Source organism: Acomys russatus, chromosome 1 (assembly GCF_903995435.1).
Source record: "Acomys russatus chromosome 1, mAcoRus1.1, whole genome shotgun sequence".
NCBI classification, from domain to species: domain Eukaryota; kingdom Metazoa; phylum Chordata; class Mammalia; order Rodentia; family Muridae; genus Acomys; species Acomys russatus.
Window position 1 is genome coordinate 43,246,912 of NC_067137.1, and position 18,982 is coordinate 43,265,893.

The 18,982-nt window shown below is 43.5% G+C and overlaps 1 protein-coding gene across 13 annotated transcripts in view; it reads left to right on the forward strand.

The window, feature by feature from the left end:
- Positions 1-18,982, forward strand: part of Myt1l (myelin transcription factor 1 like) — a 405,732-nt gene that overhangs the window by 294,768 nt on the left and 91,982 nt on the right. For 7 of the 13 annotated variants that reach the window (XM_051144335.1, XM_051144353.1, XM_051144364.1 and 4 more), the window contains exons 10-13: positions 5,293-6,264; positions 10,925-11,059; positions 14,915-15,005; positions 16,576-16,683. In XM_051144335.1, coding sequence (XP_051000292.1) covers positions 5,293-6,264; positions 10,925-11,059; positions 14,915-15,005; positions 16,576-16,683 — 1,306 coding nt within the window. The remainder of the gene's footprint in view (positions 1-5,292; positions 6,265-10,924; positions 11,060-14,914; positions 15,006-16,575; positions 16,684-18,982) is intronic. The other 6 variants (XM_051144378.1, XM_051144403.1, XM_051144386.1 and 3 more) reach the window with 2 other exon arrangements.

Below are 18,982 nucleotides of genomic sequence, written 5' to 3' on the forward strand. Positions count from 1 at the left end.
CAACTTCTCTCCTACCATCCAGGAAGATGTCACATGTGCTGCACCATGCACCTGGGGTGGTAGAAGGAAGACGAGAGAGGAGATGCATGCTGGTTGTGGCCTGCCTCAAGTGCAGGGGATGTGACAGGAGCTCCTGGGCTATACTTTGCAGAATTATGGGCCATGAAGATCTACCCTCTGTTAGCTTCTTTAAGTGCTTTTTGCCTGCTTTCCTATCTCATTTGGTTAGCGTAGGGCTGTCTTGAATATCCATCCAGAGTGCAAGCCTTATCTAATTTCCTAACCTTCTGTGATGGTTACTCTCCATTTTTGTTGTGGGATTTCCTAGAAGACAGACTCTGGGTCTATCTTTGAGAGAGAGTCCAGAGATGTTTGAAGAAAGAGGGAAGACTTGCCCTGAATTGGGTGCTGGGTACATCTCACAGGCTAGTCCTCAACTAAATTAACAAAAGGGCGGGGGAAGCCAGGTGAGGTGCTTCCTAATTTGTGAAGGGTCCTGACTACATGCTTTTGTCATATGCATCCATCATCTTAATTATGAGTCAAAATAAGTCCTTTTCCCCTTACCTTAAGTCTGTCAAGTATTTAGTCACAGCAATGAGAAAATTAATACACCTTCTCAAACCCAAATGGACCTAAATTGCATTAGTCAAGACACTGGTTGGTAGCAGGCCAGCTGAGCTGGCAACCCCAGTGCAAGTCTCAGAAAGTTGTGATTAAAACATGTCCTCAATTCCTGCAAGGCCAATGAGGTGTATCAAAGGGAAAGAAAGCCAGAAGACAGATGCTGAGAATAGCAGTAGTCACCCGAGGGGGTGTACAGCAGAGATCTGCTTTACTTGAGGAGAGAGAACTGTATGTCTAGCTCCTAGTCTGCACTAAGCCCACTGTGTTCCTCTTCCAAGAAGACTGCAGTCTGGTTTCTATAGAAACAGGCAGTGCAGAAGACTGGTGAAGTAATCATGCACAGCATCCCAGTATGGTCTTTCAGTTCTGTCACTTGAGCACACGTGACTTGTAGATTTCTGTGGTTGCCTTTCAGTAGTGGCCACCAGAGAATCTTTCTTGGGGTCTCTACAAAGGTCAGAAATACAAACAGAACCTCTACTACCATAAGACTGGCCTTGTGTTCTTCTGAATTCCATTGGCTAGATAACACACACACACACACACACACACACACACACACACACACACTGCTTTTCACTGTCTGTGTAATGTGTATGTACGTGGCTTGATCAGTACCAAATATTTTAAAAGTTGTGTCTTTTAGAGACAAACTCTAGTGCAAAGCCAGCATATGAAATTCCAGCCATTCTAGGAAAAAATTTCAACTGTGTGATTTTTGTCTGTGTAGTATAAAAATCTTCCTAGCACTCAAGCTCAGAGGAGGTGAGTTGTGGAACCACATTGATAAAGGCCACACAGGAATCAAGATCGCTTGTGTAGCAGCAGTTAACACTGAGGCAGACGGCCAGCTGGTAATAACACAGGCAGATCTGGGCTCAGCCACAAAAGCACCTTTTCCTCTAGGCTCAGTTCCATCCTTTGGAAGTGGATCAACCCAAGCTCCTCTAATTGCCATTTCCATATAAAAATTCTATGGTTTGCCCAGGGAACCCCTGGGACTGGACAGGTTGGGAGGTGGTTCCCAGTCTCAGCCTATCCCTGGGGCTCTGTGAGATGGCAAATCCCAAGCACAGTACTACAGAGAGAACACAGCAGTCTGTCTTCTCTGCACACCTTGATACTCACATTCATACTGTCCACTTAGAATATAAACATGTGCATTTATTTTCTGAAGAGTGCTTTGTTCATCACAAATACATCCCCATCTTTGAGAAAACATTAATCACTAGAGAGAAACAGGAAATATTGACTCCTGAAAGTTTGGTGAGCTGGAATATTTGTACTACATTTCTATTCCCTGTTTGGTACAGAAAATTCTAGACTATTTGCCAAAACTCATGGCTATGATGGAGTCTTCTCAATGTTAGCCTCAGCAGAAAGACAATGCGGTGGTAAATGGTGTGAATATGGAACAGTAGACATGGAATTCTAAATGCTCATCACGACACTCTAGGCAAGGCCTGACACAGGGCCTTAGCTTAGAAGCTGGTTTGCTGATGGTCTGGAGCCCGTTTCCCTCCATTAGGCCACATAACTAGGTGTTGACTTTAGGGGAGGCTTTGAAAAAGTTAAATAATGGTAAGTGGAGGAATTCTATTAAATTGTAAGGATTTGGCCCTAAATGTCACATTCTCAGCCATTTCCACATTTGCTGCTGTCACTCACGAGGCCTCAGATGACATCAAGCATTACTAACTTGAAGAAAGGCCAAATCGTGCAGCACGCTCCGTCTTCAGATGCATTCCCTGTTGCCTGTTTCCAGATTCCCTCCTTGAATAGGCTGGCTTTTCCAGGCATCTGCTCTGGGAGAGAAAGTACCAGAAAACAACTACCACTCATGCCAGGCATTTAAAATTCGTGTAGTCTGTGTGGCTCACTCTTGAGCTTGTAGAAACATTCCAGGAGAGGCCAGGCAGATACGTATGCCTGTCTTACAGATGAGGTCATTATGACTCTGAAAGGCCACTGTCCTCTCACAATCAACAAGCAGCAAAAGAGTGATGGGTCCAGTTACACAGCTTCCAATTTCTGCCTCACAAGACCACCAGCACATGTGCAATGTTCTCCCGGTGTACTTTCCTGTGAAAAGTGGGCCTGCGACACGTGTTAGAGAAAGCCTGGCACTTTCCTGGCAGTTCCTCAGCTTCATCGGTCAGCATGGCTGGGATATTATGGGATACTTAACCATTTTTTCATCTTCTTGGGGAAAAGTGACATAGATTGATAGTAAATGGGGTGAGATGTACTCCTTAGGCATGTCATGTAGAAAGCTGAACAGGCAAAATATCTGAGAACAATCCTGAGATGAGTAAGTGGAGAATCAACAGCATTATACTGCTACATTTGCTGGTAAAGGCTCATGAGAGCCTTGTCCTTTTCCAAAGCAGAATTCAGTTTGAGCTTAGATATACCAAGAGAGATCAGACAGGAATATGTTTTTGGCTTAGTTATTACATTCAATGACTTCCTCCTTCTTGTGTGTGTCCATGTGGGCACACATGTTTGTGCCGGCATGCATATGCATTGCATGTACATATGGCAGCCAGAGAACAATATAAGGTACCTTCTTCCATAACATTCCACCTTATTTTTAAATGCAGGGTCTCTTGCTGAACTGGGGCTCACTAATCAGGCTAGGCTGGCTGGCCAGCACGCCTCCTGACTCCACTTTCTCTGTGCCCAGATGACAGGCATGTGCCACCACATTTGACTTCTCTGCGGCTGCTGGAGATCAAACTCAGATCCTTAGGCTTGCATGGAAGCACTTTACCAACTCAATTTTCACATGGGGTAAAGAGAGGACGTCCCCAAACTACCTTCAGACCTTCAGACAGATACTGTGGCACGTGTGCCTACACATAGTCAAAGATATACTTTAAGTATTTTAACATTCCAACTCTTGGTACACACTGTCCACTTTCAAATCATGGTTTACAAATTCATCTCATGGTTGATAATCTACAGATAATGGTGGCAATTACCCAAGCATCACAGTTGCTGTATATGGATAGAACAGCTTTGTCATTCCCAAGGATGATCCAGTTATACCCCCATGAACATAACAAAGTGTATAAATCAAAAGGAGAATATAAAAATCCCATTTCCAAAGACTCATGAGAACAAGATGCACTTAGCTTCCAAAAGCTGAGCAGCCAGCCAGCAGCAAGGTGTGCATCTGCGATTAGCCTTGCCACATTTGTGATTATGTTTGCTAGCTCTGTTTTTTTTTTCTTTCTGCTGCTCTTTGATGACAATTTTATCCTTATAATAAGGAAAATGGCACAGGCAGAGTGTGGTGAAATGAAGAGGTTTGTGTCCAGAGAGAGAGAATCTGGTTCACACAGCAAGAGGTGCCCTCTAAGTAACACATGCTGGTGTTTGGAGAGTGGGTCAGGTCCTAAATATTTGTTGACTCCAGGTGGGATGTTATTTTCAGTTATTGCTATATCGAGCTCCAAATCTCTTTTTGCTAACATGAACCTTTTCTACATAAAATCCATAACGAAAGCACCAGAGGTTCAGTATCTCAGCTTTAGTCAGCTGGTGTTTGCAGCTAGTCGATATGCCTCATTCCTCTAAGTCATTATCAAACTCTGAAAGTTCTCTGGCATTTGAACCATGGAAACAAAGGACAGATGTGAAATGGCATCCGTTAACCATCCAACCAAAGGGGAATGCATTTGAAAACTCATTTATTATTATCTATGTTTCGCAATGCAGATGACAGCAATTGTGTAGAGTTGTGAATAGAGATTCAGATCCCAACTGCTCTGTGAGTGAAAGCCAAATAGGTTTCTGATGAAATAAGAGGGGTTTGCGTCATGCCTAACATGGACTTTGAAAATGACTTTCTCTAAGTATCTTAAGGTTGAGTATATCTTATTCGTGTTTCTTCAAGCTGATGAGATGGGAGAATGTATTACTACAATATGTCAAATTAAATGATAGACTGAGTGTCACAGTTAACCAGCCCCCTCAGATCCACTGACCTGTGGTCACTATGCATGACAATTTGTCCAGGTGAGGACAGGAAGCCTTTGTCCCCTTCCTTCCTCCTGTCACTGTATAGCTCCTGTCACTTCACTGTGGGCCTTGATACACTGACTGGAAGCTATCACAGTCAAACTTCTCAATTCAGTGTTCTTATGACAGGGAACTTCCTAACAGTGTCCCCCTCTGTGTGACTTCAGAAACCTGGGATTGTCTTCTATGCTGCCTAGGTATATTTGGAAGCAAGCCACTTAAAGGAGGTTACAGAGAACCTCTAGAGTTAGCAAAAAGGAAAGTTCAAGAACTTTTAGAAAGTTCAGTGATAGTATGGATGTAGTTGGTCGGCCAAGCGTTAGGGGTGAATAAAGCTATGCAGGTGGTAAAGCAGAGTATTAAAATACAAAAAATGCATAATTTTATATTTGTCATATTTAGTGGCTAACCTCAAGGTTAACTAAAGGAGTGTATAGCTCTCTGTGGATATCATAAGTTGGCCTCCTGTTCTTTAGCATGATTCATTTTCTTTATGTCTACATTTTCTACCCAGCAGCAGATGTCTTATAAGGGTCTCTTCTAGGATAATCAGGGTGAGCTTGCTGTCCATGCTATAGCAAGAAACTTCCCAGACTAGCCGCTTTTCTCTTTTCCTTTTTCTTCTCTATTTCTTTACAGAAGACCATCAAATGAGTTGTACTCGAATAATGCCGGACACAGAAAAGGATGATAACAACAATGATGAGTATGACAATTATGATGAGCTGGTAGCCAAGTCGCTATTAAATCTTGGCAAAATTGCTGAGGATGCAGCGTACCGGGCCAGGACTGAGTCAGAAATGAACAGTAATACCTCCAATAGTTTGGAGGACGACAGTGACAAAAATGAAAACCTCGGTCGGAAAAGTGAACTGAGTCTAGATTTAGACAGTGACGTTGTTAGAGAAACAGTGGACTCCCTTAAGCTGTTAGCACAAGGACACGGTGTTGTGCTATCAGAGAACATCAGTGACAGAAGTTATGCCGAGGGGATGTCCCAGCAAGACAGTAGAAATATGAACTATGTCATGCTAGGGAAGCCCATGAACAATGGACTCATGGAGAAGATGGTGGAGGAGAGTGATGAGGAAGTGTGTCTAAGCAGTCTAGAGTGTCTGAGGAACCAGTGCTTTGACCTGGCCAGGAAACTCAGCGAGACCAACCCGCAGGACAGGAGTCAGCCACCCAACATGAGTGTGCGCCAACATGTCCGGCAAGAGGATGACTTCCCTGGGAGGACGCCAGACAGGAGCTACTCAGATATGATGAACCTTATGCGGCTGGAGGAGCAGCTAAGCCCTAGGTCTAGAACGTTCTCCAGCTGTGCCAAGGAGGATGGGTGTCATGAAAGGGATGATGACACCACCTCAGTGAACTCAGACAGGTCTGAGGAGGTGTTTGACATGACTAAGGGCAACCTGACTCTGCTAGAGAAAGCCATTGCCTTGGAGACAGAGAGAGCCAAGGCCATGCGGGAGAAGATGGCCATGGACGCTGGGAGAAGGGATAACCTGAGATCCTATGAGGACCAGTCTCCAAGACAGCTGGCTGGGGACGACAGAAAATCCAAATCCAGTGACAGCCATGTCAAAAAGCCATACTATGGTAAAGGTAATATTTCTACCTAACGTAAGTTGCTCCAGGCAAGTGTGAGCTAAGTGAGCGATACTGATAACAGTCTGTTAGACTATAAATCATGATATATCTCATTTTGTCTAATGTCTAATGCACATTTTTAGAATTTATGCTAGAACTATATCATATGATAATTTGTCTATAGAACAAATAAAATGTTTGTCTGAGAAATATATAAAACAACTAAATGTGCTGTCATTAGAGTAGATGGAGGAGATGAAAGTGTGAAAAGACATTAGTGGAGAAGACAGGGCTAGTGCACAGACACACCTGTGATAGAGACCATTAGGGCTGAGCTGTGCTAGTACAAAGGATATTGTGCTGGATATTGGCAAGAGCTTAGGTAACAATCAGTCAATCAGATAGGAGGCACTTTCTTCATAAATTGGATTGAGTAGATGGCTTCATGATTTATAAAATTATCACCTAGTGACAGTTATTGATGAAACTGCCCCCAAAGAAAATACCCGAAAGGAATTGAACAGCAACAAGATGACCGATGGTGTGAGATAAGGACAGTGACGGCACATTAATTATCTATGAAAGTTAGCTAAGGAAGCCACTTGCCATGCAAGACACGGAGTAGCCACGGCTGAAACCAATGGCAACTTCTCTAGGACAGTCATTCCCCTTACTAGCTCCTTCGCATTGTGGAAAGTTATGTCTCTATTTTCAAGTACTGTGTATTGTTTCTAAAAATATCAAAACTATCCAGTATGCTGATTTAACTGAAATTTACTTTATGAGATATGTGAGGAGATATTTGCATGCATCTATATATTTAACTTAGCCAACCCGATGGGATGACTTCATGCTCTTGGTAGCATCTGTATCCACCTGCAATTGGGACGGATCTTGATTCAACTTCACTTTGATTCAACTTCACTTTGGTATGGTTGATTCCTCAGATTCAGAACTAAGAAAGAACCTAGATAAAAAATGAAATTGGTAGTTCCTTAAATCCTTTCTGTATTATCACCCAAAATGTTCCTGTTTTCTGCTTTTCATTTTATTATGTATATTATGAATACTCAGTTTCCTCACTATGAACCTGATTGTGAGATTCAGGAATTTTGTTTGAAAATCAGTTGCTGAACAAACTTAGAACAATCAGGAAAACTGCATCGCCTCTATCGTGGCACTGGTGTATACCCTCCTCCTCTGAGCATGTGTTCATAGCTCCATGGCCAGCTGGATATCGCTATGACAATTGCAAGCTGGCAGCAGCCTTAGCCAGGGCTCTGAGTATTACCGGTTGACTAATGCCTGGATATGGGCTTCCCATTCACGACAAAGACAAGCAACAGAAAACCAGAGGAGAGCATACAAGGACGGCCAATAAATTCTGGTGTCCTGGAGCTGCAGGCTTTCCTTGAAACACCATAAAATGCTGCACACATGTATTAAATGATGGAGCTGGCCTTTGAATAAGACATGATGAACTGAAATTTTCAGTTAGAGTTTTGAAAATGATAAAATTCAAACAATTTCAGAAAGAAATCCATGCCTTCCCATATGACTGCTGTTGTTCAGACATTTTAGGCTCATGTTTTAGAATTCTAAGTAACAGTTCTCAGATCAGAACCCTGGCCTTGAGAACGAAAGTGACTATGATGATGGAGGCAAATTAGGCATCAGAGTCTACATCCCTATGGCTTCTCTGGTTCCTCTAGTCCTCCAAACATATGACACTTTTTGCCTTGTTATATGTTGCTTTACTTTTATGCAAAAACATGGAATTTGTCCTGATGGCTTCCCCTAGGTGTGGAGGGGGCAGTAAATGCTAAGGTACATTTTTGCCATGAGAAGGGGAAGTTTGGGAATCTGAACTTTCTCATGAGATAGAAGTCACTGGTCAACACCTCTCTAGTTTCCCAGGTTTGCTTCTGAACAAAGTTATTATTGTTATCCATCAACATGTCCCATGTTTACTTTGCTATATCTATAGTTATATTCAGAGCCAAGCAAACACACACACACACACACACACACACACACACACACACACACACACACATACACACGTGTGGAGTAAAGAGATTTTAGCTGGCCTAAAAAACCCAGTGTTATGGGACCATATCTCACCAACATGCTTGGTCCATCAACATACTGTGTTGTGCTTTTCTGCTCCTTCTGTGAAGACAGCACATGTGCCTATTCTCACTCCACACATCCTAACTGAAAAACCTTTATTAAGGTGCTAACATGTAACATCTCAGAATGTTAAGTTACTAGAAAAGGAATTCCTTTGCGTTCCACACAACTCCCTGCCCCTCTCCACAGGGCAGAAGGGATATAGGATGAATTCAGTACGCTCTTTTTTTTTTTTTTTTTTTTTATGTTGTTATTGCAAGGTTTCTGATCAGGTTGCCTTGTCCTTTTGTTTGCTTCATTTTTTTCCTTCTTGTTTGAAAAAATAAATTGGGATTTCAAGGAACAAGGAATCAAGGGAAAGTGATGGTGAAGGTAATGGCAGACTCCATCTCCTCAGTGCATCAAAGGGAGACGGTGCAGGGACTGGGGGTTTAGCTCAGTGATAGCAAGCATGTATCCCTGGGCTTGGTTCTCAGCTTTGAGAGAGAGAGAGAGAGAGAGAGACAGAGAGAGAGACAGAGACAGAGACAGAGAGACTGTTCTCTTCCACTACCCAGACCCTAAAGGTTTTGAGCCATTTTTAAAAATATGAAAATCACTTACTTTCAAAATCTGTGAAATCATGTTATTTGTGAGAAACAACTGGGTCCTGATAAAGTAGTTACTTTATGATTAAAGTTAATAACAGTTGTAAGTTGTTTTTTATGCTGTACAAGTCATTTGTATCTAGTTAAAAGTCTCTTAAATTTATTATTTTAAATCATTAATGCTGTCCTTTGAAACTGTTACTGTGTGCTTACTATTTTATAATGACATAAACTCTTTTTTTACTTTTTTAACCTTTATCAATATAATGAAATTACTCAAAGAGTAACAGAATTATAGGCTTCACTTTGTATCTATAAGGTTTTTAACTGAAATGCCAGGACCTGCTCTTAGGCTGGCTGAGGCCATGAGGCGAGCGTAGGGGCAGGACAGCAGCTTGCTAGCCAGAAATGTTTGGTCCACACCAGTGCTGGCTGTAAAGATTCTAGCACCAGACAGGAACATCATGTTGATGATGTATTAGCAGAAAAGAAAAGGGGACTGTCCTTCACATAGACATAATAGCATCTGTAAGATCCTGGGAGTCGATTGTCTAGTTCACATTCTTGTAAGTGACACAAGTGTAAGAATTTTTTAAAAATTCCAAAAATCAATCCAGGTATCGTGGTTCACACTTCTAATCTCAGCATTCAGGAGACTGCAACAGGAGTATGCCATGAGTTTAAAGCCAATCTGTGTTACATAGTTGAGATCCAGGCCAACTTGGATTACAGGGTGACAGTCTGTCTTAAAAGACCAAAACGAATAAAACTCAAACTCAAGATTTTTTTTTTCTTGATATAAAAGAACTCTTAACCAAAAGTAATGCATGCATTTTCTAACAAGTATGACTGGCCTAATTAATGAAATATTCATATAAAAGAACTAAACTCCTAAAGAAAACTTAACTCTAGCGTTCACTGGACCAAAGCATCAAGCTACCATTGGTGATCTAGCAACTGATTTTCAAATACTTGTTCCAAAACAGTGTGTCACAATCTATGATTTAGAATTCAGATGAAGCTGGCCTCAAATACTTTCTAGAATCATTGTAATGCATGAGGGTGAACTGTGGTTGATTTGGATGTAGAAAGACTCTATTAGGATATCGTTACATCTTTGGCATCCAGCATTCAATTCTGGACCAAACGTCTGCTCTGATTGGCTCTTGGCTGGCGCTGCAGAGAAGCTGGCAGCGCTCTAGATCAGCCCGACCTCCTACTTTGTGTATGCATGCACAGCATTACACAAGGCTTCCTCTGGTTCCAAGTACAGACGAAGAAATCAAAACAAATGGTTGCTCCAGCGGCTTCTGAAGCGTTTTTTGATTGCCCATCACCCTGCCAGGTGGGATCGCCACCCTTTCCGTCATTTGCTTACAGTGCCTTCTGAGAGTTCAGTTGATTTTCCAAAAACCGTTCTGAATTGCTATGCTAAGAAACAGTGTTGCTTAACTGCAGAGAGAAAAGTCTGTGGGGAAAATGCTGCAGTTTATGGCATATGAGAGCAGAGCACTCCAAAGAGGGAATCAGGTGAAGTGAGCAGCACCTCACTCTGGTTGAACTGTATGGACAAATTGCTGAATGAAAACAATATGGAGTTTTGTTCTCTAAGAAGGTCACTGTCTCATCACTATTTACATCGATTTCTTTGAGCAACACAGCTTATCATGTAACACACGGGAAACCAATTAATCAAGAGTTAAGGTTAGAGATAGGTGCTTTACTTCCTTTCTTGGATGAAAGATGAAATCTTTTATGATTCCTGATTACATTGTATAACGTTGAAAGTATCACCTATACCCAAAAAGCTATGGAGCAAAAGCCTGATGTCCCAGCCTGTCCCTGAAACCTGCTTAATTTCTTTGTTTAGCAAAGGTCTCTTCAGGTTGCTGGATAACCGCATGAGTCTGCAGTTGGTAAACGTTCGTTTTCTTGACACCTGTTGTCGCTTTTAGATCCCTCAAGAACAGAAAAGAGAGAGAGCAAGTGTCCAACCCCCGGGTGTGATGGAACCGGCCACGTAACTGGGCTTTACCCGCATCACCGCAGTCTGTCTGGATGCCCGCACAAAGATAGGGTCCCTCCAGAAAGTAAGTCGTGTCTCGCCGCTCCCCGGGGCGTGCAAGCACTCAGCCTCTGTCAATCATCCCCTCCCCGACTTCATCTTCATGGCACCTCAGTGCAGCTGTCACTGACCAGACTCTCCCTCAGCCTGGAGGGCACCTCAGGAAGTTTCCTGTACGCCCTCTGGATATTCCGGGTCTCAGCTCCCAAGTGTGGCTCTCCCTGAAGCTGTCTCCCTGGAATAGGCTCCCAGGCCCACCTGGGCTTCCCTTGTTCTGTTGTCCCAGGCAGGTCATTTCTCTACTTGTTCTCACACATTACAGAACTGAACTAGCTAGCCTGTAAAAGAGCCCATCCACACTGGCCTAGAAATCTCAGGACAAAGAGGTCTTGGGATTCCTGTCCAAATTTCTCAACTACTGCATATTGTCCACTCAGCGTTTCATAGGTGCCCTGGCATTTGCACACTAAAGATGTCAAATGAACAGGTTTGGATCTGGTGGGGTTTTCTTTTACATATTCTTTCTAGTAGACAGGTTCCAAGGCTATGAAATGAATCTGTGAAAACAGTGCTTCTCTTTTAGATCTAAAATGATACATATCCTTCTTTGTTTACCTTTCTCTTGGCAAGAAGTCTGCCAACTGTGCACAATCAGTGAGAATCAATCATCCAAGGGACAGACTCAGTGTCTGGGATGAGGGAGGTGATAAATGCCCACCATGAACCTACAGCACGCGGTGCCCACCTCTAGCTTCCCAGGGGGATGGTGGCTCACTCATGGTGTGCCTAGTTGACCAGCTGAGTGGTCAAAGGCATTTTGAGGAGCGTTCTGTTGCCATGGGCAGCCTTGAAGTCCTTGAGAAGCAAACCTATCAGAAGTCAGGCAGCTCTTGGATTAGTGCAACAGTAGAAACAGGGAAAGCTAAGCATTCTCTGGTGAAATATGCCCAGATGCTATTGTGGCTCCAGGTTCTCAATGCCTACTAAAATAAAATGGCATGCTTATGTTTCCTGTAACTGACTTGAGGATGATTATAAAAAGTGGTAAAAAAAAAAAAATACACAAATCCAGGTGTGTCTACAATCCCGTGTGTTACATGACAGGGAGACGCATGGTTGACGACAGCGGCTTCCACATGTGAGCACTATGGTGGGTGCTTGGCTGGCAAATGCAAGCACTGACCCATTCAATGCCATACCCCCCCCCCCCGCCCCAGGGAGCACTGCCCTGTTTACCAGATGAAGACCATGGCACTCTGACTCCATCCTCTTTCTCTCTCCAGGGAAACACACTGGCTGGCAATAGGTGGCTCAGTACTTTAAAGTTCATCTGAGCAGGTGTTAAACACACCTGAGCTCAGCTGTACATCCAGGCCAATCCCCAAACCCACCATCAATCCGAATGCCAGGCCTGGTGTTGACATTTCAGTTCTAACTTGCTTCTTGCCATCAGGCATGTTGCAGGTTCTCAGGACAGAAGGCACCAAGGCTGAGCGCTAATGTTTTAGGAGGAAGAGTTTATGGGACTTTTTAAATCCAGGCCATAGGATTTTGTCTTTAAGATCAATCCTTTTTGATGGATAAGAATTCTCCTTGACTCTATATTTTCACAGGCAATGTCTAGATGTGCTTCAAGTATAGATTAGGCTCTGTTGAGCTGGAAACTGAATAGGCCTGCCCTGGTTGACCACATGTGGACCTATCTTAGCAGGCAGGAAGTGAGACTCAGGTCTCGCCTAGTCTTACAAACTCTCTGTGTGCAGAAAAGCATTTCTAAAGACAGGCATGGTATATTCTCATAATCCCAGAACTTGGGAAGTAGAGGCAGGAGGCTTGAGTTTGACACTAGCCTGGTCTATATGGCACCCTGTCTCATAAAAGGTACATTTGGCATCGGGGTACAAAGGGACTCTAACTACTTTCTCATGAGTACTTCTTTATAAAACTGCAAACTATAAAGGTAAATAGTAAATAAATAAATACTTCATAGTAGCAAAGTTTGTTTTTCTGGCCTGGCTTCCCCATTCATTTCTGCCCAGATGAATTCAGTGAAGCTGCTACTGTGACACACAACCTGGATGGCAGAGGGTACTTCTGCTCAGAAGGAGACCCCAAGTGAGCCAGACAGAGTTTCTGTCACCACCCCACAACACAGACTTAAAGCATGCTAGGTAGTATGGGAGGTGTCAGAAAGAGGGTTTTGAAAACAGGAGTGAGTTGCCAGGGAGAAAGGCATGAAGCACAGGCTAAGGTGGAAAGGTGAGGAAATGGAGGAAATGCTGGGGCAGCACGCCAGCTAAAATGGCATTCTGGTAGGAAGGCCATGGCTGAGGTTCGAAAGGAGCCTGGGAGGAAAGGTTAGAGGTCACTGGGCCTCCTTTTTGAAAGCCTTCCGTAGATGCTTCAGAGAAAGACTGGGAAAAGTAGTGAGGGGTGGCACCACAAATGAAGTGGGGAACTGGTTTGAGACAGAGTCCATAGAGGCAACCTGCAGGCTGAAGATGCTACTACAGGCATGGACTGCACAAAGTGTCTGAGTCTCCACTCAGCAGGCTACAGACATAGCCACTTGAACTCTGCCACACAGCCAAGCCTGAAAGGTGTTTGCTCTCTCCAGGAAAGAGGTTATAATAGAAATGTTTAGTATAAAAAAGAAAGAAAGGCTTGTGTTAATGTAAAGAGAAATGTGTGCCCTTCTAGCAGAGCAATAGGCTAGTGGAAAGACAGGTAAACTTTCAGATTTCAAAGAGAAGGGCACATCCTTCTCCAAGACAGGGATGCCTCAGAAAGAGGATCTCCTAGGCCCCCTCTATGCCCCCACAAGAATTGAAATGAATGCTAACATTTCCTCTCCAATTCATATTTACTGAGCATTAGCCATATCTAAACTGAGGCAGGAGCTATGAGAACTCAAATTAAAACTGCAATGGGATGGTTTTCATGAACTCAGCAATAGGTTAAAAAAAAAAAAAAAAAAAAAAAAAAAACCACACACACACCAAACACGGACAGGTGTGACAGTGAGGGCACATGGAAACTGCACACAGAGCCCAGCAAGACACTGACTGCTCCGAAGGATGAAAGTCACGCGGAATAATGACAGGTGTGGGCAGATGTGCCTCTGAACAAACCTCATAGGACCACCTGACCCCACGCAGGCTTTGCAGGCATATACGACTGGGGTTTGCAGACATCTAGCTCAGAAAAACAGAGCATATGGCCAGCAGGCACCTTTTGGAGTTCATTGTCTTGACAGAGGATGGAGCTGTCAATAAGGACCAACTTCTTGAATGCCAGTAGGCAGTGTCCTCGAACTCTGGAGGCCATCTCTCTCATCTTCCTATTTTTTAACCTTCATGTGGTAAAAATGCTGAGATCTTGCTATTCTTGCTCATTCTACTGAAAGCATAAAAAGATACTAGTTTCCTAAGTAAACATGGTTTATCTAAAAAAAACAAACAAACAAGGTTTAAAGTTCTGCTCACTCACATCAGACTTTCATAATCCCATGTGTTTCCAAAGCACAGGCATGTTTTTAAAAATGCCCAGGCTATGTGCTGTTACATGGCTGATCAGCATCCCGTGCTTATCTATGGAATACACTAGGGTGGCCCTTGCTTCAGTCCCTCACGGGGCTATTCAGTTATGGCGCTCTCTGACCCCAACGGCTCCCTGCCAGCGCACCCTGCTTTGCATGCCTGAGGACAGTCATACAACCTTCTTTCTCTTCCCACATGTATTTCTTGGCCATGCACATCACAGACATTTGTAGGACTGTTTGTTGTAAACTAATCTAGCCTGTTAAAACAATTGCATATCGTACTTTCATCATTTCTCTCTTTTAATGCTGGGCTATTTTCTTTGCCTCTCCTTTGTCAAGTTCTTGCCATGCATGAAAATGTTCTCAAGTGTCCCACTCCAGGCTGCACAGGGCGAGGGCATGTGAATAGCAACAGGAACTCGCACAGAAGGTAAGCCACACTCTGCTGGGGTCTACGCTAGAGGGAGCCATCCTCAACCCTGCCCCATGGGAGCTCTTTGCTGCTAGCATTCCCCTCCTTTCCCAAGGAGACTGGCAAACCTCACACATTGCCCCTAAAGACACAGTCACACCATGTATAGGCATGTCAAAGGCTTGGTGGTCCTTTTCTGAAGATTCAATTTCTTCAGTTGTGTTGCCTTCCTTAGTATAATAGAGCACTGTACCCTCCCAAAGTAGCCTTCTTGGTACAGTATCTAGGATGGAAGCCACACCCACTTACAACGAAAGTGACCAGAAGGGATACAGCAAGGTTCTATCACCTTCCCACATGGAAGAGGCTGTCTTCTACCTACCATGCTGGACACTGAACTAGAACCCAGCAGTGCTGATGCAGATAACTAACCTGGCTACTCTTGAATTTGATGAATCCCCTGGCCCACGGACATCACTGAAATTTGAGCAGATGTCCAAAAGCATTTGGTAGGGGTACACCAGTGGTGACAGTACTCCGGGTCAATGGCTTGAACTGGACTACTGATGAAAATATTCATTCTCAGGTTAGAACTCTTGATAGTGTTCCAGTTTTCTTCCTAATCCTCTTCAGACAGAACAAGAGACGCTAAATTCCTCTGAAAAGCCAGGGGACATGAGATCACTTGTTTTGCAGTAGCAGAATGTGATCCTGTTGAGGTTTGTCTTGCTGTGGCTTGGGTTTCTTTTTCAATGGAGGAAGGAAACTTTAGACAGCAAGAAGCTTGGTTACTGGTGTTAAGTTTACAATAAAGCAGATCCCAGCTCTCTGCCCTGTGGGGGTTCTCTGTACTCCTCTGCAGGAGCTGCTGAGGTGCAGGAGATCCCTGCTGAGTGCCCTGCAATGGGCCCACGGTGTCAGTTCCTTTTTCTGCCATCAGTACATGTGTGCACATGGATGGATACCCACACACATCTAGAGGCAGGAATACAGATCCCATGGCCTCTTGAGGAAGCAGCTCCCACAAGGACACCTCATGGCTTCCTCTGCCACCCCGACCCACCTGAACTTGTGACTAAATGCATTTGACTGCAGCCCCCCCCCCCCCCCCGAGGTGTTCCTGTTGTGCCTCCCTCTCTCTCTTTCCTTTCTTTGGTGAGCTGAGGTCAGTCCCTGAAGCCTTGCAGGTAGATAACCTCTCTGGCATCAACTCAGAGTGCCACCTTCTGGTATAGCCATCTAACTGTCACTCTTAAGTTTGTCAAAAACTTCTTCCCTAGTAGCTACTGCCTCGACTCCAGAGATGGCCAACACTCCAGAATTTCTGTCTGAAATTTTAACCAGTGTGTGTTACATTTGCTTCCTGGAATTTGGCACGCTCTCTGGACAAGACTGGTGGAGCCATAAGAGCTGTGTGTGCCAGAGCCCAGGAAAGGCACAGCACCAGGAAGGCTGGGGAAAATCCCCTAGCTCCCTCCATCCACCTCAGGGTCTTCTTGACTGGCTGAAGAACAGAACATGGTGGATGCATCAGCGTGTGCCAAGCAATTTGAGGCCATTCAACTAAATCTTGTCTCTGTTATTGTAGCCTATCGGGATGCCCTATCGCTGCTGCAGAAAAACTGGCAAAGGCCCAAGAGAAACACCAGAGCTGTGACGTGTCCAAATCCAACCAGGCCTCAGACCGAGTCCTCAGGTACTCAACAGAAGCGTGTCACTCATGGAGTTCCTGACACTGAGCAGGGAGAGTCTTGGGGACACTCCACAGGGTAGATGTGCTTGCTCTAGGCAGAGGAAAGGCATGCCACATTAGAAAGTGAGGCTTGTGACCTCTGTCATCAAAGGTCATATGGCAGCCTGGAAGTCAGTGTAACTCCCAGGACTCCAGTCTCTCAGTGAGAGAACTAAATACATCTATGTGATTTGTAGCCCTGACAATTTATGATTATATGAAGGCTAAATAAAAGAGAAGTTTTAAAAATTATTATTAATATTAGTAACCCAATATAAATTTATCCCAGTTTGGAGCAAGGTACAACACCTGCTCATGGGTGGCACTGTTCTTTGTGAAAATGCAAGAATGATGATGCCCCATTAGCTATGCTTGAAGTTTTATGTATGAAAAGCCACCAAGGTTGCCATCACCCTTTATCCTCATATACCCTAAGATGTGGGCAGAAGTAAGTGGCATCACTGCCGTATGACAGGCAAGACACTCAGAGTACAAGGGCTCATGACTTAACTGACGTCACTTAGTACTGCATGCTAAAGTGGAAAAGACCCGAGGAGCAGGACTGAGGCCCCATTTTCCAAAGTTGGAAAGATGACTATTGGTAGAGGAAGCCGTCTACATTCCTCACAGATTCCACACGCACCTCATGAAACCTGTGACAGAAAATGTACAACTGCTTTCTTACTCAGTCTCAAGACAAGGTCTTTGTCTCTGCATACAAATGCTAACTTTCATGCTAATGTTCGCATTTGAATATAGCCAGTTAGGTGGATGCCACACCCCAGCCAAAACCCAGTGTCAGCACTAAGATATACAGGCTGTCTCTAAAAAGTAATGATGGATACTGTTCCACAAATACAGCCTGTGGCTTCCACTAAAGGTATTTCTTTGGGATACATTATTTGGAGAAAATCACTAGGCAAGGGATAGAAATGTGTTCTTGATTCTCAGTATTTCATGATTTTTAAAAAATTAATTAAACTTCTTTTCTCCGTTGGTAAAAAGTTAAAATATTTAGAGAAAATTTAAAATACTTAAATAAAAATAAGAAAATACAGGTAGAGAGATGGCTCAGTGGTTAAGAGTACTGGCTGCTTATTCAGAAGTCCTGAGTTCAATTTCCAGCACCTACATGGTGGCTCACAACCATCTATAATGAGATCTAATGTCACCTTCTGTCTGATGCTCTCTTCTGTCATGCTGTCAAACATGCAGATAGAGTGCTGATTTACATAAATAAATAAATAAATCTTTAAAAGAAATAAGAAAATAAAAATAGCAATAAGCCCTCTATTTCAAAATAATCCCTCTCTAACTCTTGATATTTCTATGTATTGTGATGAGAACCTAGAACTTCCTGTCTGCCTCTTGGGTTCCTATTTACTGTCACACTCATACTGCGGACGTGACTGAATAAAACAAAACAAGTTGTAGAGCATCTTCCTCGCCTCCCAGTTCACTAATCATTGGTAACGAGGGTCCCCCCCAACCCACCTAAGCTGTTTAATGAAAAAGAGTCCTATATATTCTCATAGGGTATCAAGTCTCTTCTTGGCTACCTGCTGTCCTTCCTCTGAGTGCCACCAGGTCTCCCCCTCCAGGGGACATGGTCAAATGTGAGGCACCATAGTACGTGAAAAAGTCATATCACACTCTCCACTCAACTGTGGAGAATATTCTGACCATTGGCTAGATCTGGGAAGGGAAAATGAGGGGGGGGAGGAATGGGAGAATACAAGGGATGGGATAATACAAGGAGAATGGGAGAATACAAGGGATGGGATAAACATTGAGATGTAACAAGAATAAATTAATAAAAAGAAAAAGAAAAAAAAAAAAGTTGAGGGGATATAAGCCAAAGAGAAAGAATAAGTATGTTATCAGGTAAGATAAGACACCACTTTTATTTAAGTTTTGGTTTAAGAAATTAAATCAATAAAATTTGCATAATAAAGAAAAAAAAAAAGAAAGAAAGAAAGAAAGAAAAAGAGTCCTTAGCCAAAGGAAATGAGGGAAATTCTGAACAGGTTTTATAGCTGGACAGATTCACTCATTTCCTTCTGCCTGCTTTGGCCAGCCCTGAAAGGTCCACAGTGTCCCATGTACTTTCATGATGGCTACTCCGAAGATGTGAGTGCAGGCAGCAGCTAGAGTGCAGGTAGAATGAGCCTACCTCCTCATAGCAAGGGCTGAGCTTGGGGTTCTTGAGATACTCCTTGGCCATTGAGACAAATAAGTTATATCATCTCCATTCCGATGTCCA